We start from the raw sequence: 17477 nt of genomic DNA, 5'->3' as shown, positions 1-17477 counted from the left end.
TTCTTCTCAGGTCTGAGGCATTCTTTTTCGGATGGGTTTGAGTAGTTTTTGATTTCATATCCTATTTAGAATAAAAATATTTGAATTTGAATGTTACAAACAGTTTTAAAGACTTTTATAATAAATTATTTTTCAAGTTTAAGAATTTCGCTGCATGTGAATTATTTTGTGTATGTTTGTTGATGGGCCTACTGGAACTATAAACAGTAAATCATAGTTTTATAATATACTATGTAAGAAGCCTTATATATCTATGTATGTAACGGAATATTTGAACGAGAGTTTCATCGACTTCAACTTTTACCTACTTGAAAAATTACACGCATCAAAAACCAATGGCAAAACAATATTTTAGAACTTAATCAGTATCACCCGAAAAATATAAAATCAACACTTATACGATATCCAGCTTTATACATACCTACCATACGTACTTTCGACGCTACTTTCAATACTACATTTTAGTGTTAAATATTTATTTTTAAAAATAATTTTTGAAAAACTAAAGAGAACGCTTTAAAAGCAATTTTTAATCTATGAATATATCGGTTATCAATGTTCTCTGGGTTTTTTTTATAACTAGCCAGTGCTCCAGTTCTTCTTTTTAAGTGCTGCTTTATAGTTTTTTTTTTAAATTGTAATCTATGTTTATAAGTACATCTTAATGGAGTTAGATCTTGAAGTATTCGAATCATATTTTAATACCAACATGAGATATCAAGTACCGTTGTTAGTCCTTCAAAAATATTTATATATAAGTGCCCCTTCATTTTGTACAAGTACTCTCATGTAGGTACATAGGGTAACCAAAAGGGCCGTTAGTTAGATTGAACAGCGATGACTTGAATTAGTTATTCAGTTGATTACGAGTCCCCTTTAGCCACTCTATCATTATCATTTGACTGTATGCACGTGCCGCCATTTGCAGCACAGCGCCCTTCAATGTCAAGGTTAATAATTGCAAATTACTGAGCGGCTAGAACAATACTCTATCTAAATATCTTTTATATAATAATGTTTTTATGCATATGCATATATGTCATATATTCGTGTTTGAGCATGTGTTTTTAAATATGCTAATACATAGTTGCTAATCCGACATATGGGCCCTTCCATTACGGCCTAAGTAATGTATTTTCTTCCTCTCGAAAAAGTGTAAGCATTATTGTGCGCGGTTCGAAAGGCGCCATAGGTGGTATAATTAAAAGTAAGTGTCAATGTGACGAGCGTGTTGTGTCTTTATATTATATTTTGTTATACTGTTAGCACTATATTGTATGTTTCAGTTGTTTTCATTTCCTCATTTATATTCGAATATTTATTACGTAACATAATAACAGTTATTTTCGATACATTTATGAGCTTAAATTAAGCACTTTAAAAGTAGTTATTTGATTAATTTTGTGCAGGTTGTCCTCCTTTTTCCATTAAAAAAAGGTAGAACACCTCTCAACGGAATAATAATATTATCACGTAGTAATGTTGAATATATGATAATAATAAATTATCACAAATCTAAATAGTAATTTATTTAATATTAATCAATTAATTTAATATTTGAAACCCACGAGGACACCGAATATACATAACAAACGGTCACATAGTTCAGAACAAAATCCATAAATTCAATACCTATTTTGTAGTATTAGTTTTATTCACAACGAGTACGCCAAAGGATCTAAAAAAGGTCGGGTTACGCAAAAAGAAAATCGAAAAGCAATTACAGTCTTTACTTTGCATCGAGGGCAAACGAAATGGAACCAGATTTGCGTTAATTTAATCAAAAGATTGCCTTCTGAATAAGGTTCTATTCACATTATCTGTTCTATTTGTTGTGGCAATATTATTATTCTTAATACCTTTATAAGAGGTTTTATGAAAAGGACGTTGACAATTGATAATTCATAAGAGAAAGTCACGACCATAATGAATTGATATATTCTAGTTATATAACTGGTATAATAATATTTTCATTATCGTGTTCAATTATATTTATTAAGCAACCTGAACCCCATCTATCAATCATCAATCTTCCATCAATAAAAAATATCAGAATACTCTAAACTATACCTAGTTTATTATAGTCAACTGTGCTTTCATCCAACACCAGATGGTTAGTATATCGCCGGTGCCCTCTTTTGAAATATTTCATCATTGCATCATTTTAGTGGGAAGATGTCCTCTGAGGGACAAAGTCCTCCCCAAACATATCCACAATGCGACGATCGGTCCTGCACTACCCCTATCCAGCCTATTTCGGCGATCTTGACCAGATCATCAGTCCATCTTGTGGCGGAAATATGAAAACTATGCATTGAAATAGTTGTACACGATATTTTTTTACCCATGTGATATCTTATTATTTTGGTGCGTATTACAATTAGTAATTAACCAACTAATAAAAACTAATCCAAACTTTTGCTTACCGATTCTTCTCAATTTAACACACAGGCATACAAATCGGTGCTTGTGATCGAGTCAAAGTGTGTTGAAACCGTACTTGAATAAAAAGTTTGACTTTATTAATACTAAAATAAAATAAACTATCGCCTAACTATAGTATCATTTTGTAGAAAAAGAAAATTGCAATGTCAGCTCTTTGAATGGCTAAATATATTCTCAGACGAAGGTACATACCAGATCTCGGGTCTCCTGTCAAATATAAAAGACAACTCTATAATGAGGGTTGTTACTGAAGGACCCCAAGTAACCATTGTCTCCAATACATCTATACATACTTCATCCGCTCTAGGTATTCAGCAGACTTAGACATCGTTCAAAGATCTGAAAGATGATGTTTTAATGTTGTAGTTATCATGCGTAGATACGATGTAACATGTTTCGTCATGCTCACTGAAAAAGCATTGCTTGCGGCGGCGTCGTCTCCTCAAATACGTGCGAAGGGAGCGATGGCTGGTCCATGCGTCAACTCGTGAACGGCTGCTGCTTGTGGTGTAATAGTTAATAAATCATTGTATTTTTTGGATGCAATTACTAATTATGACACTTCACGAAGCATTCTTACACAAAACATTGAATTCAATGTTATTCAATTCAATTCCAAGCTCTAAAGGTACATCTAAACAAAGGTCACAAAGACATCCAATATACGATAATATATATTTACACAGATTATTTTTTATTACTTTTTATGAAATATTTGATATTATTTAAACACGACTCATATATTGGATACAGCACCTTGCAAACTAATTTGTTTTGCATATCAAAGCCATAATAAAACATTCTATTTGATTGAAAAGAATGGCAGTTGAGTTTCTTGTACGTGAGAAGTCACGAGCTCAACTTTTTCCAAACATATGGTAGATCCAGTAATTTAAAAAAAATATTTATAGTGACTATTCAAAAGCGCTTAATTTATGTCTAATTGAATAAAGTTTATTTGACTTTGAGAGGGTTCCAGTATGTCTACACTAGTTGAATCCTCCCTCCTACAACTTCAGTGACTCATCTATATCAGGTTTGTTGCCATCGTCATGTTCATAGTTCGGCATTAAAATGTTTGAATGTTTCAATATTCATGAATTGCATTCAATTATGTATTGACTTTGAAAGCTCATGGTCGCTCAGAGGGCAATGGAGAGGGCTATGCTCGGAGTTTCCTGGGAGATCGAATCAGAAATGAGGAGATCCGTAGGAGAACCAAAGTAACCGACATAGTCCAAACGATTGCGAAACTGAAGTGGCAGTGGGCAGGGCACATAGTTCGATGGACAGATGGCCGTTGGGGCAGTAAAGTCCTCGAATGGCGACCACGTACCGGAAGACGCAGTGTTGGCAGGCCCCTCACAAGATGGATCGTCGATCTGGTCAAGATCGCCGGAATACGTTACATGAGGGCAGCGTAAGACCGATCGTCGTGGAAATTTTTGGGGGAGGCCTTTGTCCGGAAAACGTCCAGTGGACGTTTTCCGGCTGATGATGATGTATTGGCTTTGAAATGCGGTATATATTTTAATAAAATACTTACACTTACTAAGGGAATTCGTAAATATTCTTCAGAAATAAAACGGCTTCTGTAACTGCCAAAGCCAACGGAAAGAAACTTTTCCAATATGTTACAGAGTTTCGGACTCGGGGGATGATATCGAGTAAAATAATTTGCAAGGGCGAAATCTTGCCAACAGATGATATATTTATTACTTTTTGATTTATTATAAAAATACTATATTTTTGAACCTTTAGTAAAAATTTTATCTATAATATAGGGATAATATAAGCTGCAAGAATAATAATTTTTCTTTCTTTTCTTGTTATGGGGCAGTGCAGCCAAAACTGCCCCATAACAATATATTAATACCATCTTTGTGCTGCAGAAGAGGGTTATTTGCAGTATTTAATTATTATTTATAACCAAGGTCCTAAAGAATCATTAAGAGAAAAATTTAAAGAAAAAACATTTTGACTGTTGCATCAGCAAAATATTTTTTTGATAATGTTCTATATTATGTTCATAAGCACATTAAGGAATTTGCTAGAAACTGTGTCAATCATAAGTTTAACACGAGGAACAAACATAAAATTGTTATGCCCACTGTTACTTATTGTATTGAGTCAAGTAAGTAAGTCTTATAATGGGCGATGTATATATATTAAATATGACCCCAGAAAATTTACTAAACAAAACTTACGAAATTTAAAAGAATTGTTGAAAAACGTTTGTGTGGGAAAGGTTATTATAACATAAATGATTTTTTTAATGACACTGGGAATGGAGCGAATACCCTCAGGCTCTTTAATTATAAATGTTAATTGTTAGATACTACATTGTAATCCATATTTTAATTTTAAAAAAAGCCCACTGAGAAACTTCTTGCGCTCGTTCTTCTCAGGTCTGAGGCACTCTATTTTGAATGGGAGGTAGTTTTTGAAGTTCATTTGAATTATATTTTGAATAAAAATATTTGAATTTGGTAAGACATCCTATACAGGACTTAGGTAACCGATATAGCCTGAGGAATAAGCAAACTGAAGTGGCAATATGGCTGGTCACATTAGCTACAGAACAGACAAACTTGAATTTCTGCTCGGTGAGTCCTTGCATATTGTTTATAGCAAATACCTTCACAGAATTTCTTCGTCTTTACTTCATCTGTCAGGATCACCACAATATAGGTAATAGCCAGTCTTTTAAATTGTAAATAATCATGCTTTATATTCAACGCAATATATATAAGACCATACACATAGAAGTGATAATTTTATAAAGTTATCACTTCGAGGTTAATAATACGAATTACGAAATACATCTATGTTCACCAAGTGACTCTTCTTTAGTTAGTCCGAGCCATCTACTGTCTTGTTTAAAGTTAGATACCTACAAGGCTTTCACTAACAGATTTTACAGATTTTTAATTTAATAAAATCAGTTTTCCACCAGAGATTAGATCATGGGTGACCGTTGTAACTATGTTATGACATAGAACGTATATTAAGCGCTCTATCTGTAAGCTTTTAATGCATTTGTTTTGACGTAGGTGTCGAAAACATCATATCGCTTTACTTCCGAGAAACACTTAATTAAAGTTAAGCAGTATTTGTTAGATGACGTGAGCAATAAATAAATAGGTTATCTTGAATGATAAGAGCTGGTACTGCTACTGTTGTGAATGAGACGCGGGGCCCGAGGGTGCAGTATCGTAAATACTGTTCAACACCGCCCGCCGCCGCTCGTGATCCCAGGTCTCTTGGTAATGGTATGTACACACTAAAGTAGCTAAACAATTCATTAAAATTATTTTTGGCTATGTAATATTTGCTATAAAGCAATTATTTTAAATGTTCATGTGTTTGTTTTAGAAATTTCTACTTGTAAACTTAGGAGTTAAAATGAGAGCTGATAGCAAATCATAGATTGCTGAAGTTAGCCTTCGAATACTATTAAAATAGTAAATGCATTTTGCTTCAAAATTTATTTGGATTTGAATGTTCACTGCGATTGTAATAAGGAATATTACCTGTAGTATGAACAACACGCATTAATTGATAATATATATATATTATGAACTAGTATTTGTGTATCGGAGGGAAAGATAAAAAATTTAACCCATTTGAAAAAAAAAAGGTCATTTATATAATTGATTTGACTTTAACTTTGCATGTTCGAGCTAGCAGCATACAAACGTACAGATGTTCACATCAACGGAGCTAAAAATAAGTAAAGCAAATAGAAAATATGATATTAATTATGCGAAAATGAATAATCTACAATTTTTTATTAAAACCTAAATATTAAAAAGATATTAATCTCAATTATAATTTAAAATAAAAAATAATTGTAACATTGCCAGAAGCCCGATATTTTACTAAATAAATGAATAATTTACAATTCTTCATTAATGCCTGAATATTAAAGAGATATCATTCTCAGTAATTATAATTGCAAATACATAATAATTATTGCATTGCCAGAAGCCTGATATACTGAACATCTATATTTGAGTAAAATATACACTTTACGTTCTCTCGTTGCGCGTACGCTGAAGTGTGTACACAGCTTAAGATGCGTAAGCGCACACCACAGACGCAGATTGTAAACACATACCAGAGACCAGATGAAAGCTGGCGCCGCGGCCACTTATCGGTTTCTTACACTCTGTATGAGACAATCATCACCCTGAAATAGACTGGCGTTATTATGAAACAATTGCGAATATGCAGAAATGTGTAGGAGAAACGATATTCTACATTCCAATAGTAACTATAAATAAAAATTTTTTTTAAGTTTTTTGAATATATCATATAGTAAATTTGTAGAGAGTAATGAAAAATATAATCCTTGTCCAAATTCTTTAATTTAAATTCGTGTTTGGTTGTTATGTCAAAATAACAGTTTTTTACTAATTATAAAAATAATTAAACATTTATAGGATTGTTTACACATTTCATACCACAAAACAAATTTTTAAATATTTCCTGTATAACTGTTTGTTAGCTCTGACTTATCACAGAAACGACTGGAATGCATTATAACAAGATACTAACTAGTATTTAGGTACCGCCTAAAATGATCAAAAGCCATTAAAAAGGGAACGGAACTCTGATAATTGATTTTAAAAACAATTTATTTTTGATGACAAGTGAGTCACAATTCGGGTCGTGTTACAAAAATTAAAAATGAGAAAACAATTGCAAATATGTAGAGACACCATAGAGTCGCAATTTAAGTATAAGTCTTCATAATTAACATTACAATTCGATTATGTTTTGATATTTAAATATTTCGTCAAATTTTTAAAATGTAATCTTTGTTCTAAAAAAATGCGACACTTATTCGATATGTCCAATATTCTTGATCGACATTCCGATGAGATTACTTAAATCTGTCACCGGATTTCAAGCCGATATTTAAATAAATGAGTTTATAAAGAGCCGATATTTATATAGAAAAAAACCCCATTTGTCGTATCACCGCTCTTCGACAACACTTCCCTCAAAGCCTCGCCTAGTATCGGAATACTGGGTCTCGAAATCTCGAGCGATTGCCAATTTCGTGGTCATCTGGAAGGCAAAGCCAAATTGGCTTCAAAGAAACTGGGCGTCATTAATAGAGCACGGCAATACTTCAAGCCGGCCCACATACTAGCGCTTTACAAAGCGCAGGTCCGGCCACACATGGAGTATTGCTGTCATCTCTGGTCTGGCACACCCCAGTATCAGCTCGATCCATTTGACCGCGTGCAACGCAGAGCAGCTCGAATTGTCGGGGTCCCAGTGCTCTGTGAACGGCTGGATCACTTGGCGTTGCGCAGAGACGTCGCTTCATTGTGTGTCTTCTACCGCATTTATCACGGGGAGTGTTCCGAAGAGCTGTTTAACCTGATTCCTGCCGCAGAATTCCACCTTCGCACGACACGCCACAAGTTAGGATATCATCCTCACCATCTGGATGTGTGGCGGTCCTCCACAGTGCGGTTTTCAAGGAGCTTTCTTCCACGTACTACAAAGCTGTGGAATGAGCTTCCTTGTGCGGTGTTTCCGGGACGATACGACATGGGTACCTTCAAAAAAAGCGCGTACACCTTCCTTAAAGGCCGGCAACGCTCCTGTGATTCCTCTGGTGTTGCAAGAGTTTGTGGGCGGCGGTGATCACCTAACAACAAGTGACCCGTACGCTCGTTTGTTCTCCTATTCCATAAAAAAAAAATAGAAGCGGTATTTATGAACAAAAATATGTTAACGTCGATTTATCCCATTAAAATGCATTTTTTTTTAATCTGTGTTACATTAACAAATTTAATAATGTTTAAATAAAATTTGAAAACAAAATTTTATGAACGATGCGGGACGCGTTCCGTGCGAGTGCTCTCCCAACTGAGCTAACCGTTCGAGTGACGTATCGTCATAAAATCTAGTAGGCTTTTTTCAACTTTCAGGTTGTGGCTTCACCTACAAGTGAGGGTTATCACTTTAAAAATATAACAACTTAATAATGTTTGTTACTAAAAGTTTTAATGTATGAGATGAATTATTATTATTAACGAGGTGTGTGCTATTATTTTTTTTTAGATTCACTAATCATGGTAATTACAATATTACATTTGAAATTAAGCTAAATTACAGGTCTTATTACGTAAATAAGTAAGTTATAAAACAACCATTCTATGATGTAATTAAATTAGGAAATTAACAAAATCAATCAAACAAGTCAAGATATAGTTTCGAAATAAATCAAAAATACACATTAATTATTTATTTATAACTAGCTGACCCGGCTGCATCGTACTGCCTTAATCGATAAATAAAAGACCTAAACTTTTGTATAAAATAAACTTAAAACAAACAAAAGGAATACTTTTTAAAGTGTTATTACAAGTGTTTTAAGGAATTTTCTAATTAGTTATTCATTTTAAACTACTTTTTTTTTTCATTTCTGAACGACGGGGGACACATCAAAGGAAAATCCAAATTGTTGTTTTTATTTAATTCCAAGTATTTTCATATTCATTCAACCTTTTAAACCTTCTCTGGACTTCCACAAATAATTGAAGACCAAAATTAGCCAAATCGGTTCAGCCGTTCTCGAGTTTTAGCGAGATAAACGAACAGCAATTCATTTATATATATATAGATATATATTTTTCTCATTTTTGCGAAACCTTGGCACCGAATCTCTGGATGGGTCTAATCATTTATAATTTTCCATAATCGCGACACAGGTGAATTGATCTCCAAAATAGTTCTGCGAGAAGGTTTTTCAAATAAGTTCACAGGTTTACGTGGGCATCTAGGCACCCTAAAATTAAACATAGACACAAGAAAGGAGTTGTCATAAACGTTGTTAATACTTTTGTATAAGAAAAGTAGATGCAATATGTCCCTACGTTGTTTTAGAGTTAGCATATTAAAATGTGTATAGTTTTCAGATCTAGATAAAAAAAAAAAACGAAATAAGAATTAATTTACTTAACAGGTACCTTTATATATCTAGAAACGCATGCTTGATTATTGAGCATCCAAAGAGAAGCGGAGATGGGGATTTAACAACACAAGTTGAACAAAAAACCTTTCAAAACGCCAGGTGCGTCCAGCATCCGCTGGTTCAGAAAAAATGAGAAACGCAGCTTGTGTCGCTCTACAGATTCACATTTCTTGGAGATGTGTTAAAAATAACAAACAGTTTTAATCATTCTGTACTCTGCGTTTTACTTCCTATTTTCAAATTTTGAAATTAGACTTTTTGTTTATTACCTATTTATTGGCGTCTTTTCTAGTTTACATTTTGCAAATTGCATTTTTATTTATGACAATAAGGGACGAGATGAACAGGACATTCAACTGATGGTAATTGATACGTCCTGCCCATTACAATGCAGTTCCGCTCAGGATTCCTGAAAGACCCAAAAATTCTGAGCGGCACTACAATTGCGCTCGACTCCTTTAGACATAAGATGTTAAGTCTCATTTGCCCAGTAATTTCACTAGCTACGGCGCCCTTCAGAACGAAATACAATAATGCTTCACGGCAGAAACGGCATCCTGCGCAACTGGTAAATTGCTTCACTGCATTCATTAAATAGCCTGGGGGCGGTCGCTCCATTCCCAAAGTATCTTAAGAAAGTCATATAAGTTATAGTACTTTTAGCACATAAGCGTTTTTTAACAAATCTTTTGAAGTATGGAATATATTTGTTTTGAATATTTTCTGGGATCCCATTGTAAAAGCATATACCTACATCTCCCAAAAAAAAAGGTTTACTTACTCGACTTAACACAGCATTAGGCATGACAAGTTCATGTTTATTCCAGGCGTTAACTTGCTAATGTACTTAAATTATCGAGAATATATAAAGAGGCAATAGTTAAAATCTTTTCCTTTAAAATTTTCTCTTCATAATTTTCTAGGACCTATGTTAAAAATAGCTTGAATAGCCCTCTTCTACTGCACAAAGATAGTATTAATATCGGCTGCACTTCTTCATAACAATATACCAGTGAACGAGTCGCGCCGTATCTATGTCAGTTAATTGTCCTAACTTCATAACCGCGTATGCCGCAGACCCAAGTAATTTCACGTTTTGGGCCGCTCGATTGGCCACCAAGATCATGTGATATCATACCGTTAGACTTTTTCCTGTGGGGATATGTAAAGTCTAAAGTTTTTGCGGACAATCTCGCTTCGATTCAGGTCTTGGAGCAAAACATCACGCGTGTCATTCGCCAGTTACCAGTCGAAATGCTCGAAGGAGTCATCGAAAATTGGACTCAACGGATGGACCATCTGAGATGTAGCCGCGGCCAACGTTTGATAGACATAATCTTCAAAAAATAAATGCCAAAGAATGTACTTTCAGATGATAATAAACATTCCCCATTAAATTTGAATTTTCTGTGTTTTTTTCTTTAAAAAAGTAGGGAACCTCGAAATGGATCACCCTATTAGCTTACGATATTATAATTTGCAATCAAGAGAAAGCAAAAAAATACAGCAGTATCCACTGGTTTTTAACTGCTCTCAAAAGCAACAAAAACTTCCTTAGCATATTGTAGCTTAGAAATATCGTAACCAATAAGGGTTTACCTACGGTTTTATTATGAGTCTCACCCACAATCACTTATAGATAAAAATAGGTGACAAAAAAACAATGTAGAAAAGATAAATCCTTTGCAACTGGCTAATTCACTTTTTATTGTATACTCTGAATTATTACATCCCGATCTTCATAAAGAGTAGCCGGTCTGGCTACACAAATGCTTATTTTTAATCATGAACACCTGTCGGCCTTTTTTATTTAAGTTTATCTTAGGATTTCACTTAAAACAATTAATATTGAGTGATATATTCTACAGTCTAGACTAATAAACAGTTATTAATGATTTTGAATTCATTTTTTAAATTTATTTTGTGTGCTTTAATAGCCACTAAAAAATTATTAATAATTATTAAATAGACCAGATATGGTCTACAATTTTGATTTGGGAGCCCAAGCGCTAGCAGCTATTTCGAGTATCTTCTTCTTTCTTCTCATAATCTCTCTATCCAACGCAGAAATGCAGCCAGTATTTTTGGTACACTTCCTCGTAATGATAGTTTTTCCTTAATGTAATCATTAGATTTTGTTGTGATTTCATATAAAATTATTGGAAGCAGTAACTTTAATGCTTCAGCAATAGTTGACTTTACTTAATTTACATAATTATTTCACTTAAATTTTATCCGCCAAAATATAGACAGAGATGATTTAATTTTGATCTCTTTAATTAGATCTTCTGTTGAGACTACGTTCGTGAATAATACGGAGATTCTTAACTGAAGGATTTACATTTCATTCTAATTTAGTTGGTAGGGTTATAATGCTGTAGAAATCAGGGTTCAGTTACAAAATTTGCAATAATTACCAACGATAGTAATTATTTTCCATATATTCTTATGGAAGACATTGAAGACCTGGTGGTCATCTGTTCTTGAAACCCAGATGAAGAGAACATTGCCGAAGAGATGATTGTCTTATCACCACGGATCTTAGACATTTTCATTAAGTGTGCTTAATATAATTGATGCCGATATTACGATCTGAGTGCATGGATCATGGTTATAACAGTACTGCGGTGGTGGCGAGAATCTCAAGGCATATTCATCATCAGCATCGTGGAAGACGTCCACTGTTGGACAAATACCTCCTCAAAAGATCTCCACGACGATAGGTCCTGCGCTGCCCTCAACGTATTCCGGTGATCTTGAACAGATCCTAACAACTACAACGACTTTACTACCCCAACGGCCATGCTGTCATCTGTCCGTTGATTTGACACTTCAGTTCCGCAATAATTTGGAATACCATCTAGAGCATAAAGGGCCTTAACTCAAGACCTCAAGACCGGTAATATTTATTATGAAAAATACTGAGAGACGAGCAAGACTGCCCATTACAATCTAGTGCCGATCAGGATTCTTTAAAAACTCAAAATCCGGAGCGGCATCGTGACTGCGTTCGACACTTTGATACAAAACGACCTGACCGATTTTGATGGGCCTTACACTGGTGGAAAGCTCAAGTACTTAAGAGAAGAAGTTACAAGGCGAGCATGACATTCATCTGACAGTTATAATTATGTGTAAGGCATATTAGGCCCTGCACATTACGGTACAGTGCCGTTCTAGATTCTTGATTGAACGCAAAATTGCGCTCGTCACTTGATGCGATGCTGCTTCATAAAGCGCCTACGTCGTACCTAGCCTATATTTAGTTCCAAAAAGGAGAGGTAAAGCAAATTTAACATTTGCAAGTAAACCTAGCAAATTATACACGCATTTCAAAACTACCCATGTCTAGGCAAAATATTAAATTACCTATTAAATTTCTCAAAAGCAGGGACTATTGATATGTCTAAGAGCTATTCAAATGTGGTACACAATCGCTCTATCCAAAATCAGTATAAGTGACCACATACTTGTAACAATGTAAAAGCAAAACAAAAACAAAATAAGCGAAACTAATCTCAATGAGTCAGACGTGTTCATGGGAATTAAATAATTAGCCGGCGCTTTTTGTATCCAATCGACAATTTAGAAGTTTACACAAGAGTTCAAAGTAGATTGTTCACATTCTTATATCTTAATTCACGCCAATGGGTTTTCTTTGAAGGTTTTTTCAGGAATTAATTAAATAAAGCAAGCTGAATTAATGGTCTAATCTTACCTGTGAACAGCAGTAGAATAAGAGCCCACATGGTTCCTGCCAGATTCTTTAACTGCGGTTATAGCGGTGCCCTAGCCATCGGCATGGTTTTGCCAAACTCAAGACCCAAAGCTCGGAATGTTTACGCGACTCAGCTGACGCCTCTACAATCGCCAATCAAGCACACACTCACGCACTGCAGGTTCCACACGATGCAGTGTCAACGGCCACAAGCTTACGAGAAAAACTTGACACACAGCGAAAGCTGTCCGATAAAGTCCAGGGATTTGGGGGGAGTTAATGTTTTAGAAAAAAATCCACGTCAGATGTGGGTTACGGGAGATCGTTGGTCCTGTGATGAAAACATTCACATGGTTCGAATGACTAGTAGAGGAGCTGTACGGGCGCGATCGAAACGCACGGCGGTCGACTCGCGAGTTCGAGATGTCGGTGAGACGTGCGGGCAGGTCGCGCGGGGCGAGTGCGGGCGACGGGCCGCGGGGGGCGGGGTAGCGAGCACGCCTGCGCACGTGGCCTGCACCGAGCCACCTACAGTATTGACCGACGACGCCTCCTTCCCACACAGAACATCCTTAACAGCCACTTCGTATTTTCCTTTGAAAAATCCTCAATTCCTCCCTTCGACGGAGATGGGCCACGCGTGCAGATAACGTCTTCTTCGCGTTACATAATGTTAAAGAAGTTTAAATTTTATCTCAACTCCAAATTAAACTAAAAAGACTAAAGCATTTTAATACTAGTATTAATTCGAGTTTCCCTATACTCTATGGCCTATCGAAATGGTATTAATAGATTTCTTCATTTGCCAATATAGATTAAATTGAAATTCGATTGAAGATTAATTTTAATGAAGGAATCAACCAAATAAAACACCAATGTTGGTTTATTGGGTTTCGTTTATTCCTCTAATACTGGTCAAGGGCGAAAGTTTGTGTACTTTTTAAATACTTTTGTAGATGAAACACCGACTTCCATTTTGAAATGCACCATCTCGTTTTTCAGGATTCCGTACTTGAAAAGGATAAAACGGAACCTTTATAAGATCATGTCCATGTCCATCCGTCTGTCTGTCCAGGACCCTTTATCTCGAGAACGCGTGATGGTATCGAGTTGAAATGAAAACCATATACTCAAGAATACAATTTCTTGAAGCTGTGAAAAAAGTCAATCTTCTCAAGTAACGTAAAAAAAGATACGGCTGTTTGTGCCGCAAACCTATAAGTGTTTGGACACTCTCAAGGGAATCAAAATTTATACAGCTTTTTCCGTTGAACTAGAAATTTGACAAATATGTCAAAAAGCAAATTTGTAATTAAATGATGAAAACAGGGTCTTTCTGCTAATTCAAATTCAAAAACACTTTATTCATGTAGGTCACGGAAATGACACTTATATCAAAAAAAACTAAAAATATTGTTTCTTATTGAATATACCGCTACTTCGGAAAGTTAGTTAAGGTTGAGCTAATGAGAAGAAGTAGCAAGAAACTCATTGCCACTCTTTTAAGTCAAGATTTACATTTTAATTGTTTTACAAATCATTTCAATTACAATATATGCAAAGTGACGCAACAAAAATACTCAAATGTCAAAAACTGAAAGGCTTACACAAGTAAGTCAAAAAAAAAAAAGTAAATTAATACTTATTATGGTTATTGAGTATATATAGTAGATGCATCAATCCACACATACCGTAAATAAATAGAGGCATTATGTGAGCATTTCATATAATAAAATATATAATAACTTTAACTTTAAAGGAAATAATAATAATAAAAAACACATCAAGCATACCTCCCGGTAGCAAGACCATCCAGCCACCACGAGTAGCACCCGTTCACGAGCATGACGCATGGACCAGCCATCGCCTCCCTCGACCATATTTTAGGGAAGCGAACGACCCGCCCCACGTCGCCGCTAGGATCGGTGGTCAGAATTTTGAATTGAGTTAACCGTGTCAGGTATCGTATGGGGCTTCAATGGCACAAGCTTTAAACAAATTTTTAATTATTTATAGTTTTCAATTTATGACTGTATGATTTATGAATGTACGGAATGCTATATGCCTTTTTGCTCTTTATGCCTGAAACCCAAAAAATTTTTTTCATCAAACCCATACGTTTGCGGTAATTATGGATAGGTCTTCAAAAATGATATGATGATGAGGTTTCTAATATGATTTTTTCAAAACTAAATAGTTTGCGCGAGAGATACTTCCAAAGTGGTAAAATGTGTCCCCCCCCCCCTGTAAGTTCTAAAATAAGAGAATGATAAAACTAAAAAAAATATATGATGTACTTCCACCGAAAATTGGTTTGAACGATATCTAATCAGTAGTTTTTTTTAAATACACTATTATTAAAACATCGATCAAAGTTACAACGAACTACAAGAACCTTAATATTATGTTACTTGATGCTACGGAACCCTTCATGGCCGAGTCCGACTCGCACCTGGCCGCTTTTTATAATCATTTGACAGCTAATATTAATTGTAAATTCAGCTCAGTTTTACGTAAGTAAAGTCTGCGCAAAGTCTACCAGTGGGAGGCTCCTTTGCACAGGATGCCGGCTAGATTGTGGGTACCACAATGGCGCCTATTTCTGCCGTGAAGCAGTAATGTGTAAGGATTACTGTGTTTCGGTCTGAAGGGCGCCGTAGCTAGTGAAATTACTGGGCAATGAGACTAGACATCTTATGTCTCAGGGTGAAGAGCGCGGTTGTAGTGCCGCTCAGAATTTTTTGGGTTTTGTCAAGAATCCTGAGCGGCCCTTCATTGTGATGGGCGGGGCGCGTCAATTGCCATCGGCTGAACGTCCTGCTCGTCTTGTCCCTTATTTTCATAAAAAAAACGTCTTAGAACGCTCTTAATGGTAATTTTCATTATTATAACACTAGAAATAAGAGATTGCTTGTAACTAATTCTAGTAGGCTTCATAAGATACATAATAGATTAAACCTACCCTTAAGGGTAAATGGATAACATTTCTATAATAAAGTCCAAGCTGCTGTTCAGCAGGCATTATCTATAAATAAATTAAATTGTTTTATTATAAAATGGCTCTGTCGTAAATCCTACTAGGTACACAACAGATGAATACCTAAGTGATCAGACAGCCTGGGACTGGATTAAGATTATTTTATAACAATAACAATGACAGTACAATATTGTATTTAAAAGACCGCAAAAAAAAATGCTGGTAGAGTTTCTTGCGCCGCTTCTCAGAGCGACATTTGTTTCCGAAGCGGTAGTAGTATTAAAAATGAAATCAAAAATAATTCCAAAGGAATAAATTTTGAGCAAATAAATGCCGTTTATGCCTTTTATATATCTCAGCCTGTGATGCCATAGCCATGGCAAGTTACATTTTTGAATTGGTTGAAGTAGAGTTTTACGTTAGCGATCAACCGGGTTATTCAGTCGAGGGTACAGTCGTGGACCGATTTTTCGGTGGAGGACGTGTATAGCTAACTAACTAACCTAATTCAAAGCGCCACGGTTGGTCTTCATGAGCTTTCTGAATGTAGATTAACAAATCAAACAACCTTTTGTTGTGGGGGGGGACACATTTTACAATGCAATGTGTCTCTCGCGCAAACTATTCAGTTTAGAAAAAAATGATGTCAGAAACCTAAATATCATTTTTAAAGACCTATCCATAGATCCTACCCCACATGTATGGGTTTGATGAAAAAATTTGAGTTTCCCCCCAAATTTACTGTTTTTCTTTTGCTATTTTTGTGTGTGTGTTTTGGTTCCGTTTTTTGCCGACGGAACCCTAATAACACTACAAGAAATAAGAAAGACACCGGGATCACATAATACGATTAGTGTTTTGTATTTTATAAATTTAAAAATGTAAAATAACACGAAGCGTATGTTACAAAATTTGAAAGATGCCACGAACAACAAGCATCTAATAATTGCCACCTGTGGTTGCCGTAATAAAAAAGCTATTGTTTTTAGGCAGTGCGGTATCTAGTTGGAGCGCAGCAGAGACCGATCGTTAATTTAAGGTTACATTACATTGTGATATCGGTCAGTCTTTAAGAACTTTTTTGAGCATTTCAAAGTACGTGGAGGTATAAAGTTAAAAATTAGCATCAAATAGATTCGTAGCATGTCTGCAGTCCAACGAAGCTGTATTTCAGAGTCAGTCCTAAGAGTGAGAGAGAGTGGTGCGGTCACTTGGTCACATAGCAAGGTTTACCAAAATGTCAATTTCAAAAAAACTTTCGAGCGAATAATATAATTTAAATTGTGCCTTTCATTTAAAGACACTCCAATTATAAATGTTAATTAAATTAAGAACATAAA

At 35.2% G+C, this 17477-nt stretch overlaps 2 protein-coding genes across 2 annotated transcripts in view; both read right to left on the bottom strand.

The window, feature by feature from the left end:
* LOC126966474 (transmembrane protein 132E) overlaps nucleotides 1-13927 on the bottom strand; it is a 138659-nt gene extending 124732 nt beyond the window's left edge. The window contains exon 1 of the mRNA XM_050810545.1: nucleotides 13161-13927. Within this exon, the coding sequence (XP_050666502.1) occupies nucleotides 13161-13191 (31 nt within the window). The 5' untranslated portion in view covers nucleotides 13192-13927. The remainder of the gene's footprint in view (nucleotides 1-13160) is intronic.
* LOC126966553 (troponin C-like) overlaps nucleotides 1-17477 on the bottom strand; it is a 208543-nt gene that overhangs the window by 182164 nt on the left and 8902 nt on the right. The gene's annotated exons all lie outside the window — the stretch shown is intronic.

Source organism: Leptidea sinapis, chromosome 10, assembly GCF_905404315.1.
Source record: "Leptidea sinapis chromosome 10, ilLepSina1.1, whole genome shotgun sequence".
NCBI classification, from domain to species: domain Eukaryota; kingdom Metazoa; phylum Arthropoda; class Insecta; order Lepidoptera; family Pieridae; genus Leptidea; species Leptidea sinapis.
This window is presented reverse-complemented; position numbering and strand designations above follow the sequence as displayed.